The sequence below is a fragment of the Fringilla coelebs genome (genome assembly GCF_963513975.1).
Source record: "Fringilla coelebs genome assembly, chromosome: 12".
Classification (NCBI taxonomy): domain Eukaryota; kingdom Metazoa; phylum Chordata; class Aves; order Passeriformes; family Fringillidae; genus Fringilla; species Fringilla coelebs.
In genome coordinates, this window is record NC_140038.1 from 12644376 (window position 1) to 12660860 (window position 16485).

A 16485-nucleotide genomic window follows, 5' to 3' on the forward strand; every position below is an offset into this window, starting at 1 on the left:
TAGAAAGCAATTCCATTAAAAACAATGGATTAAGCCTCAAAAGTGGCTTTAAAAACCATGCTAAGAACAGGTCAAAGTCACAGGATCTCCTGTAAGTGCAAGACTGGTTTGTGATGCCCCTTGCCTGTCTCACCCAGGTACTTTTGGTGTTTGCTGAGGAGGACGAGCAGAGCAGCGGGTTCCGCTGGGCGTGTGACAAGGCTGGGTTCCGCTGCAACCTTGCCAGGACACCTCAGTCTGCACTGGAATGTTTTCTAGATAAGCACCATGACATCATCATCATTGACCACAGACATTCCAGATACTTTGATGCAGAGGCATTGTGCAGGTAAGCACCGTCTCAGTGTGGTTAATGCTTAGCAATATAGCTAACGCAGCATCAAAGGTTTTTTTGCTTTTATATGACATTTTTATAAACTCTGTCGAGCAGTGATTTGTTTGGTTTTCGACAGGTGTGCACTGGCAGCATCAAATACTGTTACTTCAGTGCTTTACATCTGATAGCAGCAGCATTTTTGATTGTGTCCTAGGGTCTCTGAAGCTCCATCTGGCTTGGAGCCACAGTGTACAATTTTGTTGCCACAGTGAATTGTTGGCTATTTTTCTGGTTTTCTTTTGTTACTTGGGTTTTTTTTTTTCAAATACCTGGTTCTTTGTTTTCACACTAAATAACCTGCAAAGATAGCATGTGCCACCAAGCACCTTTATTAATTAATTCTCTTCATTAATGTTCTAATTTTTTTGGATTGTCACTTCCTGTTGAATAACTCCCAATGCTAACAGGCAATGTTCGGTGTGCACGTTTCCATATCTGCAACATTTGAAAGTAAGTTGTGAAGAGCAAAATTGCAAACAGATTCCAGAAATAATTTTAGAAACTGCTGTGAAGTGTGAAAAAAGGAGGAGAGGATTTGCCTTTGTGATTCCCTCCACTTGCTGGCTCTTGCTGGACTGGGGCAAGTAGATGAGATCTTGGTCAGGCCAAGAGTAGGTAGCAGTGCTGTTCCCCATGTTGCATTTTTACCAATCTGTCCCAGAATGAAGTAAAATGCACCTTCAATGGGTGAGGCCAAACCCTTCAAACAAGTCCATTATTTGCTGTTTCAGAGAGGATATTTTCTGCTATTCCCCCACTGAGAGTACTTGAGTTGTAGATTAATCTATGTTCATGGAGTCTCAGATACCATTTATTCTCCTTTCTTAGCAGCAGGCTCCGGATTTGACTTTTGCTGTTAAATGATTTAAAAGAGATATTTTAAGAAATGTTCTGTCTGAAGGTTCTATAAAGTCATGTTTTCTGAAATGTGAACTAAAAAATAATTTAAATGGTTTGCTTTTTATTTAAAGGTCTATCAGAACAAGAAAAGCCTCAGAAAACACAGTCATTATTTGTGTAGTACAAAGGTAAATACTCATCCCTTCCTTTCCCTTGTGATCAAAACTGTGAATCTTACCATTGTAAAAGTTAACCTGGAAAACCATTAACATTAAAAAACCAGAATTAGAACTCCCTACTGTGCTAATAACAATGTGCTGTACCAGAGGTTTTACTGTACTTGACCATAGGATTGGGACAGAAATGGTTTTTTTAATTTCTGGGTTTTTTACTCAAGAATCTCACTTGAGTCTTGTTTTGGGTTCCTCCTTGCACTCCCTCCCCATCACTGCAGGCTTTCAGAGCATGTTTCAAACAACTTCTACAACATCCTGTACAAAACTGTCTTGCAGATCTGTGTTTTGAACCTTTCTTAATCTGCCTTTAAATATGAATAATCTCAGTGAAAACCTGAGATCTGCTGAGTATGAAAAGTGATATAGAGCAATTTGATCAATACAAAATATCATCTGACCACAGTTTTAACAGCAAAAGAGATTATGACATCTCAGTAAAGTACTGCATATGCTATTTCCTTCCCCCTCCTTTGAAAACATTACTTATAAAATAATGTAAAAGTAAAAAAATAAAGAAATTCTGTGTATTTAATGGAACTAAATAACTGGAAAATAATTTCCTCCAAGTATAGTTTGGGAATGGCCATTTCTCAGAACACATTAATTCTGACAAGCAGTTCTGAGGTGTTGAAATTTAGCATTAAAAATACACTACCATCTCTACCAAAAAAAAAAAAAGACCCTAATTAAACATTTCAAGATCCAAAACTTCCTGCATAAATCAAAGCTATTGTGCCCTCTGCTAAACATGACCAGCTTCAAAATGCTTATTGACAGACACTTCCCAGAATGGCCTTTCTTCCTGATTCCAGCCATACACTGATGAATGTTGAAGGGTCTTTTAGCAGTTAGTATAGCCAGATTATTCAGATACTTCATTTGGAAACGTGTCCCAAATGTGAATTACTAGAAGGCACTGGGTAGGCAACACTAGAAAATCCATCTTCATTCAGGCACCTTGTGTTGCCCATCTGAGATTTGGTACATTCAGATAAGAAGTAATTTCTTAAAACTTTGGCTGTGCCGACTTTCAGGTACATTTCTGACTAATGCCAGCATAAACAACAAGGATCCAGTAGAGAAAAAGTCCAATTATCTAGCTCAATAATTGGTTTCCTTGAAGCATTAGAGTTTTTTTGATGTAAGCAGCTCATTACATGCATGAAGGAAAATAACATTTTGGCTTATCCATGCCAAAGATGAAAGCTTATAAAAAATACCAAAGAAAATGTTTTATTCCTATATCCTGTAAGGATCTAGCAGTATTAGCCTCAGTGTGACATCTGGGGTGCAAGTAGATGAATGGATTGTGAAATTTGGTCTGAGTTCATTACAAAATCTCTGATTTATCCTCCCTGTTCAAAGGCACACTGATCGTGAGGAGTCATCCATATTGCCCCTGATCTCTGCCGGCTTCACAAGGGTATGTGCTGTACTCTGACATTTCAAAATTGTCGTGCAAGGAGCTCTCCAGAAGTTTGGCTGTCAGTCACCATTTGTGCCAGTGATCCAACCTGCAGATTTTTTTTTTTGTGCTGCTCATTCTTCTGCGTCCCAATTCTGAACATTGACATGACGCTCTTGGGGACTGAGACTTCTCCACTTCAAACATTCATTCCAGATTGAATACACAATCCTTCCCTTGAAAAGTTGACATTGACAAATTGATTAGTGGCAGAGTCAGAGAGCAGCTTGCAGTGAACAACAGAATGTGCTGTGGGAAATTTCTTCTGTCAAATGCCAATTCCCATTGTGAACAGGCTTCACACACTGTCAAGTGCTATTAGCTATTGTTTGGAGACACCTGAGAATCTGTTCCTTGGCAACTGTTCCAGCTGAGCAGAAAAGGTGCTAATTAGTGCATCAGTTAAGTGGGCACCTTGCTGCCTTCAGCTGACACTAGAACAAGGCTGGGCCTGATTTACAGCATAATTCCAAATATTTGGTTGCGTGCTCACCAGATTTTTGCTGTTCCATCGCATTCCATTTGCACCCATCTGCTTATTCCTGGTATGGTCCTGATCCAGGAAATGCTACAGCCCGAAGATAATGGCATTTATATGAACAGAGTCATTCCAGAGGGCACATAAGTAATTCAGCACAGGTTCTGAATTATTTATGGATCAGAGCCTTGGAAATGGGGCTAATGGCAAAGCACAGAAAATTTTGTTTAGCGGCTGAGATTGTGGTGGCTTACCTGTGATAATCAGTTGTCCTGCCCAAAATATCCATGTCTGTGGGAGTTTAGTGTGAACAAAGATTTAACATTCGGGCTCGTACCTGGTAAATATGAAATGGTTTTTAAGAAGTGAAAGATACTGAGATCATTGCTATAAAAACCCCAAGGTCAATAAAGGTATATTTCACAGGAAATTTTATTTTCATCTCTATAGACAATTTGGGATATTAGCGATTGGAAACTCAAAATAATTTCAAGTTTTAACTACTTGAGACATAACACTTTTTTCACTGTTATTTTAAGAAAGCTAAAAGTAGATTTTTAAAAAATACAAAGGTCCTGCTGACAATCACAGAGAATAAACAGGTTGGTTAAGCCTCATTGCCATGAGGCTCTGTCACCTTTTCAAAATGCAGTAACTTGAAAAGTTTTGCTAGTACCAAAAAATAATAATCTCTCATTGCCCGTGTCCCAGCATGTTCATTTTTGGCAAATCTACTCCTTTTCTGGTTCTTTAGCGAACAAAAGAAATCTGAGCTTCAAATCCTTGCAGACAGGAATGTGTACTAATGAAATATTTCTAACCTTTTACTTGCAGAGATATGTAGAAAATTCTAGTAGAATGGCCTGTTACAATGAGTTGATTCAGCTGGAATTTGGACAGGTGCAGGCACAATTCAAGCTAAGGTAATTTTACCAAAAACATTATCAACACAGAATTTTCAATTTTGCCAGATCTTTAATAGAGTATTTATTTTATTCTACAGTTTTTAATTATAGAATGTCAGTTACTTGAAGAAAATATATTAATTGTTAGACTCCAACATTATTCAGTATGGAGTTGTAATACTTTATTATCATATATAAGAATAAAGTGGGTAAAATTTTTGGATGCCTTTTTCTTTTTTCTCCAGGGCATGTAATTCATTATTTACAGCGCTAGAGAAAAGTCAAGAAGCCATTGAGATCACAAGTGAAGACCATGTAATACAGGTTTGTTCAAGTCATAACTACAGAAAATTCCTCTGTGTTTGATTTTGTCTATGATTACACTTACTCTTTCTTACAGCACAAGAATCTAATCTAACTTAATAGTTCCAAAAGATTGAAGTGAGTTCAGCTGTAGAGTAGAATTTTCTCCATTTAAAGTGTCTGGCATAAATCAAATTCTAATGGAGATTGTTGTTTCTGAATGAGTAAGATTTTTCTCTCTTGTTTCTATTTTATGTATTGATTCCTTATCTCTATTATTCATTCCTTCTCTGTATCAAGAATGAATGCAGCCACTGGCTTATGTGCATTCTTTTCCAGAAATATTTTATGTTAATTTGATGCTCTTTAAAACCTTATGGATGTTCTATTAAAAAAATTGTACTTTTTTTTCCCTAAAATCTGATGCTGTTTGATGTATCAGAATTTTTGGACCAACTGTTTTTGAATATAATCCTCTCTTAGAGATTTCTTTAAAATAGGGAAAAGAAATTGTGCTTAGTTTTGCAGTTCTGAAAACCATCATCTTTTTAAAGGAGTTAGTTCCATCCCTCGCCATGAAGCAGTGACAAGTGATTTTATTATCTGTAAAGGGCTTGAGTCTAAGCCTCTGGGAATTGTAACATGCCTACAAATTGTACCTTCTTGAGCCAGATCCTGACAATGGCAACTTCATTGAAGGATGTGCCTTCTTCATCCCTTTTACAAAAATGACAGAACACATCCTGAAGTTGTTTTAAATACACTTTTTTGCAGACCAAACTTTGTCCCACTGCTGACAGCCCCAGAGTATGAGAGGAGTGACACTTGCAGGAGTCCTGGAGCTCCAGCAGGCACGGGGAGGGGAAGGAAGGGTTCCTTTGGGAAGGAGCTTTTAGAGGAGAACCATTAGAAGTAGAGTGGCACCTTTTCCTTTCTCTCACATGAAAACATTGTAAGTTGTAAAGGCTTTCAGATGCTGCTTTGCCAGGACTGTGCTTGTAGCTCAGCAGTGAGAGGCCAGGAAGGGGTGGGCTCTTGGTACCAGTCTTCAGCTTTGTTGGGCAAGGGCCAAAACCTGCAGTGAAATGCAGCATTCACTTTATTAAATCCCACTGCTTCCACTCTGCTTGGCTGGGCTTGGCCTGGACAGGGGAATAGGGATGGCTGGCCCTTGCACAGAGTAAGATGATGAATTTACCAATAGATATGGATAATATTCCTATGGTATTCCAACATCCAGCTGATGATTTTTAGGAACACTGAGGAAGGTTTGAGGTTTATTGGTTTGGGAACTGACAGAGGCAGTTTTTCAGGAATTTATGTTGTCTGTCTAAACTCTGTGGATATGTGATACTGGGCTGTTTGTACAATTTCCCTCTCTTTGCTGACATGCACACACTCTGCACAGCAATTCTAGCATGGAAATTCCTGGTTTGCTTCACAAAGAAAAAATGTGAGCATCTCTCTCAGGAATAGTACATGCCGACATTTATTTCAGGCTGGGAAAGAGATCTCCTAGTTAAGCAAGCAAAACAAGGGATTCTCTTGTGTTTTAAGTATACTGTTGAATGGCTATTTGTTTGTTTGTTTGTTTTTTATCTCACAGTACGTCAATCCTGCTTTTGAAACAATGATGGGCTATCAAATAGGTGAACTAATAGAGAAGGAATTAACAGAAGTGCCTATAAATGAAAAAAAAGCTGATTTCCTAGATACTATTAATTCCTGCATAAAGATAGGAAAGGTGAGTAATGGCATTCTATCACTTTTATTTGCTACCTGTAAAAGTTACTGTAGTCCAGCAGTGAAACACATTGTGACTTGCAGCTTCACAGACACATAGCATTTGCAACTTAAAACAAGAAGTAAACATTTTTTCATTTTTGAGGGCTTCTTTCTCTTTTCTTGCTTGGTAGAGATACTTGTTTTACAAAAATAAGTGACTTGCTGTGTTTCTTTATAATTTATGCTGTTCATAGCAAATGGTGTGGGAGTACCGAAGTAAAATGAGATGGATGCACATGTTGTCTGGTGCTATGTGAATGAGAAAAGTACCATATTGAAGAATTTCACCATGAAATGCAGAAGCTGATTTGCAAGTTCAGAATGTAAAAATATCAAGGAGACATTTGCAATATCACTTGAAAGTGATAGGCAGTGTCAGCTGCCAGCTGCCAGTCTGTTTAATTCCCTAATGGCATGGGAGCTGTCTAATGGATTTCCATTAGGAAGGTTCATTGCTCTGAGGTGAGCTGGTTTCTGATGTCATTGAACATGACATAGTGCCTTGCAGGGAGAGGATCATGGAGGTTGCCCAGAGGGATTTGGGAAGGGCTGTGTTGGATGATGCTCCCTGGCCCAGGGTGACGGGCGCTGTCCGTGGGAAGCAGCTCAGCGCTGGCACAGGGCAGGGAGCTGCCAAAGGGAGTCAGGGCACTCTGGATCTAAAAGCAAAAATGCAGAGCTGTGGTGAGTCCTGCTCTGGGGGTCAGGGGGCTGGCACAGCACTCAGTGGCAGAAGCTGGGTGCAGATTCCAGGTGCATTTCAAGGAGATTGTGTCGCTCATTTCCACGAGTGTTGGCCTCTTGGAAGAGGTCCCAGCAGCAGACATTGGATTATGGGGACTCACACTTCTGAAGTTATTCCAGTAAATGTGTGCAATACAAAACTGATCTTAGGAGGGAGTACTTATTAAGTTATAATTCAGATACGTTAGATGTGTCAGGTTCTAAATCCACACCATCAATTCTCAAGATATAAAGTGATAAAATTTTTAATATTTTAGTGAGCTGATAAAAAATTCATTAATAATGGAAATATATTTTACTCTATGAATGATAGAAGTCTAAATCTATTTCATCTCCTTCCTTGTAGTAATTTTACTCCTGACTGTGTGGCTTTAACAGTGAGGTCTAATGAAATCCTGCCTACTTAGATCTGTCTGGAACAGCTTAAGCTGTTTTAGGTGGATATATTCTGTTTGCAGGTGTTCTGTGTTTCCCTCTGGAACGTTTTATAATATGTAATCTATGCAACCTTACATTTATATATTAATATAAAAATGAATTGCCAATTAAATAGTTGCAGGAATAATTTGCAAGTAGAGGCTAATTGTGAGGAACAACCTTTGAAATACTTGAAGTTTTGAAATAATTTGTGTCAAGATATTACAGCATTTTCAGCGGTGTCTTGAGTTACCTGGATCATTCTGACATGGTCTGTGTGTAGTTTTCAGACTTGGGATTTCTTTATATCCTAAATTTAGAAGACTGCTTCTCACTACAATAGGCCATATTTTGGCTACAGCAAAGTAGGTTAGTGTAGGTTTGTATAGGTTACAGCATATCAAAAAAAGGAATCTGTCTGCTGCCTGTCAACAGGTTTGCCTTTTGTTTTGAGCAAATATGGTCTATACTAACAGAGTAATAGAAATAGTAAGAAAGCAAGTTTTTCTGATCATTGGAAAAATCTAAGCTGCATGAAATTTATCTTGTCTTTAAATGGAATTTAGGAAGATGGACTCTTGCAGCATTTCACCTCTTCTGCTGACAAGCATAGTGCTGTGAGCAAGTTCAGTATAATAAAACAGAAGTTCATAGGTGTTATACTCAAAACTTGGAAATTGCAAGGTACATAGGGATTCTTGGGTCAGGATGTGGTTTCTCTTACCAAAAAACATATCTCTGGAAGTTAATTTTTTGTTACTACACCTGTCTGTAATTTGCCAGAAGCCAATGTTATTGAAATGTTCATCCATCCATACTTGAGGAGTTAAAAGAGAGTTGTGCTTTTCTTCATTCTGGTGTTTCATGATTCAAATCGCATCCATTAAGATGAAATGTGCAATTCTGAATTCTTGGTGCCTCTGATCTCTGCAGTCTGCTTTAGTTTTGCTTTTTCTGCAGTGAGATGAACACCGACTGATGAAGCAGACAAGCCATGCAGTTCCTCTCCCCCTTTGGGATTTGTTTGCCAGGTCTTTCCAGAGGGGGTGGGAGAGCAATCCCACTCTGTGGTAAAGGTCTGTGGCAGCACCTTCCTAGCTCAGCCTGCTGTTCTGGGAGATTGTGCTCATGGTGTTTATTTTGGTTTGCTCTGTTTTCTGCAAGCAGCTTGCTGAACTTTGCTGTGTGCTGCAGGAAGCCCCAGTCTGAAAGGAAGGCTGAGCTGGGGGGTTCCTTACTGTGGATGGATGTGTGCCTTGGCCTTCCTCCTGGAGTTTGGTGCACTCTGTCAGGAGGGGCACTGTGGGGTTTGCCGGGGGTGCTCTCTGCTCTGGTTTGCTCCCAGCACCCCCCAGCAGGAGCTGGTCATGGAGCTTGTGTGGCTCCAGTGCAGGCATAACCATGGGCTTGAGTGACAGCACATCTTGGGAATAGCTCTTCTCTGCTGGATTGCTGACAGAGGCTCTGGGAGAGAGCATATGGTGTTCTTAAAATATGTTTAAGTGACATCCCTGGGAGAACTTCACCTACCAGCAGGAGTTTGGCTTGGACCTCCTGCTTCTCAGAATTGCACTGACCTTTTCCCTCACACATTTCCTATCACAGTTTCACAGGTTTTAGAAATTCACAAGTTAAAAAGTCGATCTGTTGACTAAGAAGAACACATTAGTGAATAACCTGCCTTAAAAGGATACGCTTTCAATGAGGGAATTATCCAATATGTAGTTTATGACTTCACCCCTTTGTGCACATCCTGGGTTTATTACCTGGGTTAGAGATCAATTACTCATCTCTGCCTCATCCTGGTTGTCAGGAAACTATTGATGTGCAAACTTTTAATTATGAGAGCATTGAATTTTGTGGTGCTTGCTTTATCTTCATTTGTATTCCTCAAGCAGCTCACGGAAGACATTATGCTCACTACACAGTTTGTTATTCACAGTTCTCTTCTCTGACAGATCCTCAGAAAAGCCTTTAATATTTTTTTTCTGTACAGCCTGTCACCATGCAGTTCTCTGTGGGCTGGAGTCTTTATTTGCTGGCTCCATCCACATAAATGTAAAACTATTCTCTCTGTACCTGTGTTCTGGCCAGCTTGACTGTGAAATCTGTCGGTCTCACATAAATAAATACATATTGTGTGGCTCATGAGGGTGTTTTCACATACATAAGATCTGATCTACAGTTTGTTGAGCTCAAATGAAATACAGCAATTGGCCTGAGGAATTTGTGTTAAGTGAACATGGAAGATGGATTTAATTATTAATTAATCACTTGGACTTTAGTAAATGCCCAGCTCAAAATATGCATCTCTTAGAAAAGACCACCAACAGCTATTCTAGAGATGGGAACACGTGGGCAATCCTAAAACCAGAGTGCTTTTAGAGGGGAGGCAGAATGCAGGAACTATTCTACTGGGCTCTCTTCTGCTTTAAAAGAAACAGAATAAATCTCTGCTGCATTTGATAGTAAACTGACAGTATGGAAAGCAAACGTGCTGGGATACCAAAGCACTCTTAGTCACAGTTACATTCGATGTTACCCAGGGATAAGGCATCCCCGCCGTGCAGGAGAGGGGTGTATCCAGCAGGGAGGGGATGAGGATGGTGTAACAGCTTTGCAGTGACATTCCTGCCCTGGGTCCCTGGGGAGCACACCTGCAGCCCGGGGGGACTCTGCTCCAGGCAGGGGCTGGTCTGAGCTCCTGCTTACACAGGCTCTCTGCCAGCTCTCCCCAAAATGACCTGCAAGACCATTGAGGTAGGATGGGCAAGAGAATGCAGCTAATTCCCACAGCTCCTGAGTCCCAGCTGTTGCCATCAGTGTTCCCAGGCTGCTTCTCTGGAAGTTGTCCTGCACTGGCAGCAGCACAGTGACCTGCAGGTTACTTACAGGGGAGAAATTTGAGGGTTTGAGCACAGTTTAACCAGTCCTGCCTGGTTTTGTATCGTGAGACAGCTTTCAGTGAAAGAAGCTATGGAGCTACAGCCTCTCTTCATGTTTTATCTGAACTTCCTTCCACTTGAATTATTTTTTCAGGAATGGCAAGGAATGTACTATGCGAAAAAGAAAAATGGAGATAGCATACAACAAAATGTGAAGATACTACCTGTCATTGGACAGGGAGGGTAAGTGTGAAAGCTGAAGTCATGATTTGTGTCTGAATGAAGGCTCAGTTTAGAGTTGAGTTGCCTCCAGCAGATATTATTATCCTGCTGCTGAGTATAATGGAAGCTTATGCAAGGAAGGGTGCCTCAGACCTCTGCACTTAATTCCTTGGGTCAAAATCAACTTTATATGTTGTGTGAAAGTGAAATTCTAATTCTCCCCCAAAAGGAGCCAAAGCTGCAGATGTGCTTAGTTGTGACTCTGACTCTTCTAATTCTCCCTGAAGTGCAAGTGCACCATCTGGTCCTTCTGTGCTTCGTGTTGGTGTCACCAGGACCCACATCCTGTTGCACTGAGCACCTGTACTGTGTCCTTCCCTGCTCACTCTTCTGTGTTCCTGTCATGGCTCTTGCCAAGGGTTGCTATGGGATGAGGTCACTGCATGCTCTGATCATGGGCAAGATTCAAGCATGTCCAGATTTTTATGCAACTTCCCCTTGGTCCCCAAATCAAGCCTTTGGAGCACCCAAGTGTCAGCACTGAATTAGAGCTGAGGTCTGGATGGGAATTAACTCACTGTTTTTTGCCTGCAGAAAGATTAGACACTATGTGTCAATTAGTAGACTGTGCAATGACAACAATAAGGTAAGTGAAAATAGTGCCACGCTCTCTTTAGTTTGAGCCCTAAGTATAACAAAATAATGGCAGAGTTCTGACTAACTGGATTTCTCCTGCTGAATTGTAGGTGGAGAAGACATGTGAATGTATTCAGGCTGAATCTCAGACAGGTATGACATGTCTCTTCTGTCCCAAGAACTGGAGAACATACCTGGGGGGAGAATAAAGGCCACTGTTAGTGATTTGACTGAAACACAGTTTCTCAGAACAGTCCTATTTGCCCAGTGGTAAGCTGGGAATCCAATTCAAAAAGCAGGAAAATAAATACAAGCCCCTTCTCTACCTGCCTCACTTACTTAGAAGTGACATAAACAGCCCACCTTTGAAAATGCTGTCATGGGGCCCCAAGCTGGTGTCATGGTCCTGCTGGATTCAGTGCCACAATTCAGCTGTGGGTGGTGGATCCCTGTGACAGAATTGGAAATGTCATGTCATCCTGCTGCTGGGGCTGCTCTGTAGCACATGGCACCTGTGTCTGCACTGCTTTGAGCTGCTTTGTGGGGAATTTGCATGTGGGTGGAAATGAGGATGACCTACACTATAATTCACCCTCATCCCATGTATCAGCACTTCAGTTAGGACATCCTTGGCATCCATGCTGTTGTTAACTGTAGTTTTAGCACAGGCTGAATCTCGGAGTCCCTAAGGAACCTGGGATTCACTGCCCCCCTTGCTGACACGTGCTCTGCTGTGGCCCACCAGTGCCTGGTGGCACTGTGTGAGCTCAGGTGTGCTGCACAAATTGTGTTCACAACTGCAGTTGTGTCACAGTGGCAAGAGAGGAGCTTTTCTCTCCACGGTTTCCTTCTGCACAGACATTTAGGCATGTTCTGCCTGAGAACTTTACTGGGCTCAGGACAGCCAAATAGGGCAACAGCTTTCCAAGGCACTTTGGTCAGCTCTCACCTGCTGAAGTGTTGAGGTCAATGTCACTCAGCTGCTGCCAGGCTTTTCTGACCTTCAGTTCCTTTAACTACATCTTGGGCAAAACTTGGTGTCATTATGCAATATCATTTTCTTCACAGATACTCAGACTTGCAGACACAAAGACATGAGGAAAGGATCCCTGGATGTCAGATCCACAACATCTCGTGGGAGTGATGGTATGTGAAACAACTCATCCTGTTGGGTCTGGCTGAGTTGGAGTTGTCATGCAAACCCAATGCACAAATTATTACATTTCTTACCTCTTCCCTTGATAGAGATGTGAAGATTTTTTTTTTCTGAATTTTGTTTTCTTTCACTGTGTTGTATTTTGCTCTGTTCAATCACCCCAAACTTGATAGATGAGTCACATACTCAAAACTGTTGCTGACACTTATATGCTTTTGTTAAATCATCCCTCATCACAGTCTAGGCAGCATACACTAGTGAAGTATGTCTGTGGCAGTGAGAATACAGTCATGTTCCAGTATAGCAAAAATAGCATTGACTCTTCTTCTTAAGAACTGCTCAGCACAATAAGGAACAGAGATGTCTGCATTTTATAGGTAGCACAATATCCAGAAAAATCTCATCTTGACCTTTTCTTTGCAGAACCAAAATTGCTAACCAATATAAAACATTTGTTTTAAAATTTCCAATGTAATAGGCCAAAACCTCTACTGTTTTTATTTGGCATAAGTACCCACTTCAAAAGAGCTTCAGTGATTTACCTCAGCTTGGAAGCTGACTCATTGTGATTTGTCATATTGCATCAGGCAGCAAGAGTAGATACATCCAGAAATAATCTAAATTCAGTGGTTACCTACCTGTACCTGCATGTTTATACACACAAAACTGTCTAGTCTTTTAACTGAGTTTGTAACTGAATATTTAAAATAATAAAGCAAAGCCATGATTTTGCCAGGCTGTTACAGCCACTCATCTCTAGTCAGGGACATCAGTGGTTCAGCCAGCATCTCTTTGCAGTTGTGCATTCTGCAGTAGATTCCTCTGAAAGGCCCAGCAGGGTGAGCAGTGCAGAAGGGGCTCAGGAGTTCCTGGCTGATCCTGCAGTCCAGCCTTGTCTCTGCCATCAGGGTGCATTTTCTGCTCTGTTCTGCACACAGGCAGCTCCCAGCGGCGCCGCTCCTCCATGGCCAGGGTCCATTCCATGACGATCGAGGCTCCCATCACCAAGGTAATGTCACAGCTCTGCTGTGCTGCACCACCCTCCACTGCTGGAGCTTCTAAAAGGCAGAGACTTTGAACCAAGGTCTCCCAAACCTGCTTGGTAGAGTGTCATCCAGCCTTCACATGATCCTTTTTAAGAAGGAGGGACTGGAGTTCCTCCTTCTTACTTATGGTCAACTGCTTTCTGAAACCATTCAGAGATTTGTCAGAAACCAGCTCTTGAACAAATTGTGAGAGGCAAGTGGGAGAAAGTTACATTAAATCCATTCAGAACATTTTGAGGCTGTGCCTTGGAGGGGAAAGTCATTAATAAGATTGCTGTCCTTAAGGCAAATATCTTATTCCCAGAGTCAGTACAAACGTCAGCGTTTCAGTAACATCCCTTTCATTCTGATTTTCCCCCATGCAGATTAAAGTTTTATGTCTTGTTGTTTTCCTGAGTTTTTCACAGTAATTAATGAATGTCTCTGTTTTTTAAAAATCACTTCTGAGTTCACAATATGTCTGATGCTACATTAGGTAATCAACATCATCAATGCTGCACAAGAGAGCAGTCCCATGCCAGTTGCAGAAGCTTTAGACCGGGCTTTGGAGATTTTAAGAACCACTGAATTGTACTCTCCACAACTGGGGACAAAAGATGAGGATCCACACACAAGTGACCTTGTTGGAGGGTTAATGACAGTAAGTACTTACTGCCACAAACTGCTCTTGATTAATGTTCCCTGCCTGATTTTCCCAGTTACTTGATCTTTATCATCTGCCATGTGCCCTGCCTCTACAACGCCAAATTTTCAGGAAAAACTGCACACATCTTTTTGGGGACTTTTGGGGGACTTTTTCCCCCTGCTTGAATAATGTAGCTCTGAAAATGGGAAGAAAATTGACCAGCCCCTTTAAAACATTAGTTTAGCTAAAAATAGAAAGTAAAACCAATTTTTTTTCAATATGATTCGTTTGAGTAAGGTATAGATAAGAGAGGAAGAAAGAAAGAGAATTGGATTTTTATTTTATTTATTAATGAGGATTAGAATGATGTGGTTTTGGGGGGCTTTTCAGTCTATCAGGAGTGTTTTCAAAAGAATGCAAAATACGTATTTTTGTTGTTGTTTCTTGGATTATGTTTGTACCTGTAGCATAGTACACAAAGTTGAACCAAGGGCACATAATGAAGCAAGAACTGAACCCAAACCTTCAGAGCCTGGAGTCTGACCCTCCAGATGGTAAGAAGATGAGTTCAGATGAATGTTACCTGTGCCCTAAGGATATGTGCTCTCATCAGTCTGTAGGTTGCATATGAGAAGCTACATCAGGACAAAAATTTACAGTGTGTTGGATGTAAAAAGGCTCACAAAATGTGAGCTTTTCAGAGATGTCTCTGGGCTATTATAATTTCATGTTGGAGCTATCAGGACACCTTTGCAGTATCCGTCAGACTCTGCAAATAGTTTATGTGTATTTTTACCTTTAAAAATACCACAGCAAATACCTAATCAGGAGAAACGTGGGAGACTCCAAGAATACCAGGAGAAGACCTGAATGGTTCATACTGGGTTGTATATACTAACTGAGTAGGCAAAATTTATTGTTATCTTAACTACAAAAATACAGGAAGAATATTGATACATATAATCATTAGTCTTGAAGTGAATCTTTTCTCCTGCTGAATACACAAAAGTCCATAAACTCAACTGTTTTCTCCTTTTTGAGGATTGTTGTATTTGATTCATGAACATGAAGATAACAATATTGCAAAATGTAAAATCTTTATAAAAATAAACCCAAGGCTTTTTTATGGAGCAGTAAGAAAAGTTGAGAAAATTAATTTCAGAGCATATGGCATGGTATGAGTTTTAAAGTTATTGGAGAGAAACATTTTTCCATCAAAGGGTCTGCTGAAAACAGAATTATATTGTTCCATTTGCGTTCAGAAGTTACATCTGAGAAGGAAACAAGTAATATGTTATTGGATTTGAACTCTCAAGCAGGAAGGGCATTTGGAGTTCAAAGATAGATTTACCAGATACAATTACACCTGCTATTTCAACTCTTAAAAACTAATCTTTGATTCTAAATGATAGGCAGCATCTGGTGACCTAAATTTTTGTGTCATAGCAGTTCTATTGAACAGCCACTGTTGTACTCCCTTTCCTTTTAAATCACAAAACTCATTTACTTACAAATGTGAAAATAAGAATTAGATATAACAGCTTTTTAAAGAGTGGATATTCCATGTCAGATACAGGATCCACATTTACTTCAGCTATAATTGGTGTGAATAACTTTTTTAATAAGGTGTGTTCAGAAGTATTTTTTTTAAACACTGTTTTTTGACATCATGGGCTAAACATGAGCTAACAGCTGTAACCTCAAAAGAGCAAGAAGGATTTGGGTCACAGCATTTAGAATTATAAAACGAAAAGTAAATATTAAATACATAATTCTGTTAGTTTTAATCCATCATCTCAGTGTTCACATCTAGGCACCATGCCAGAATTAAGCCTAGGAGGCACTGAACTGAAGAATAAACAAGTTCACAGTCTGTGTGAAAGGAAGCCTCAGAGTAATTTGTTCCTGAGATTCTCATGAGAGTCTTATGCTGCTGAGGTGACTGGATCTGCCCATACCAGGTCAGGGAGCAGGGGAATGTCCCCATCCACTCCCTCCCACTGCCCACCTCTGCTCCTCGCTGGAAGTGTGTGGACATGCCGTGCCTGCTTTGAGGCACAGACCCACAGCTGGTGTGCACATTGGCCAGGCACAGACAGATGGGAGGCTGCAGTTCTGGACCTCCATCTGCACCTGAGAAACCTGAGTTTTTACCTGCCTGAGTCCATATTGTATCCCCTAGCCTGCAGTTCCTCATCTGTTATGAGCTCTGTGTAAACCAGGTGAATCTGAACACACAAACAAATAAGGGAGAGGCAGCTCTGATGACTGTGACAGGCTGCACTCAGGCTTCTCTGAAGTTGTGCTCCCACTTGGTGTCATCTCCTCCTAGACCTATTGTGCAATACCCTCCATTTAACTTGCAA

At 40.7% G+C, this 16485-nt stretch overlaps 1 protein-coding gene across 2 annotated transcripts in view; it reads left to right on the forward strand.

Annotated features, from left to right (window-relative positions):
* Positions 1–16485, forward strand: part of PDE8A (phosphodiesterase 8A) — a 136431-nt gene that overhangs the window by 107048 nt on the left and 12898 nt on the right. For both annotated transcript variants that reach the window (XM_084213363.1, XM_084213362.1), the window contains exons 3-14: positions 138–328; positions 1348–1404; positions 2818–2875; positions 4230–4318; positions 4546–4624; positions 6210–6347; positions 10589–10677; positions 11251–11302; positions 11403–11445; positions 12361–12438; positions 13387–13457; positions 13970–14134. In XM_084213363.1, coding sequence (XP_084069489.1) covers positions 138–328; positions 1348–1404; positions 2818–2875; positions 4230–4318; positions 4546–4624; positions 6210–6347; positions 10589–10677; positions 11251–11302; positions 11403–11445; positions 12361–12438; positions 13387–13457; positions 13970–14134 — 1110 coding nt within the window. The remainder of the gene's footprint in view (positions 1–137; positions 329–1347; positions 1405–2817; positions 2876–4229; positions 4319–4545; positions 4625–6209; positions 6348–10588; positions 10678–11250; positions 11303–11402; positions 11446–12360; positions 12439–13386; positions 13458–13969; positions 14135–16485) is intronic.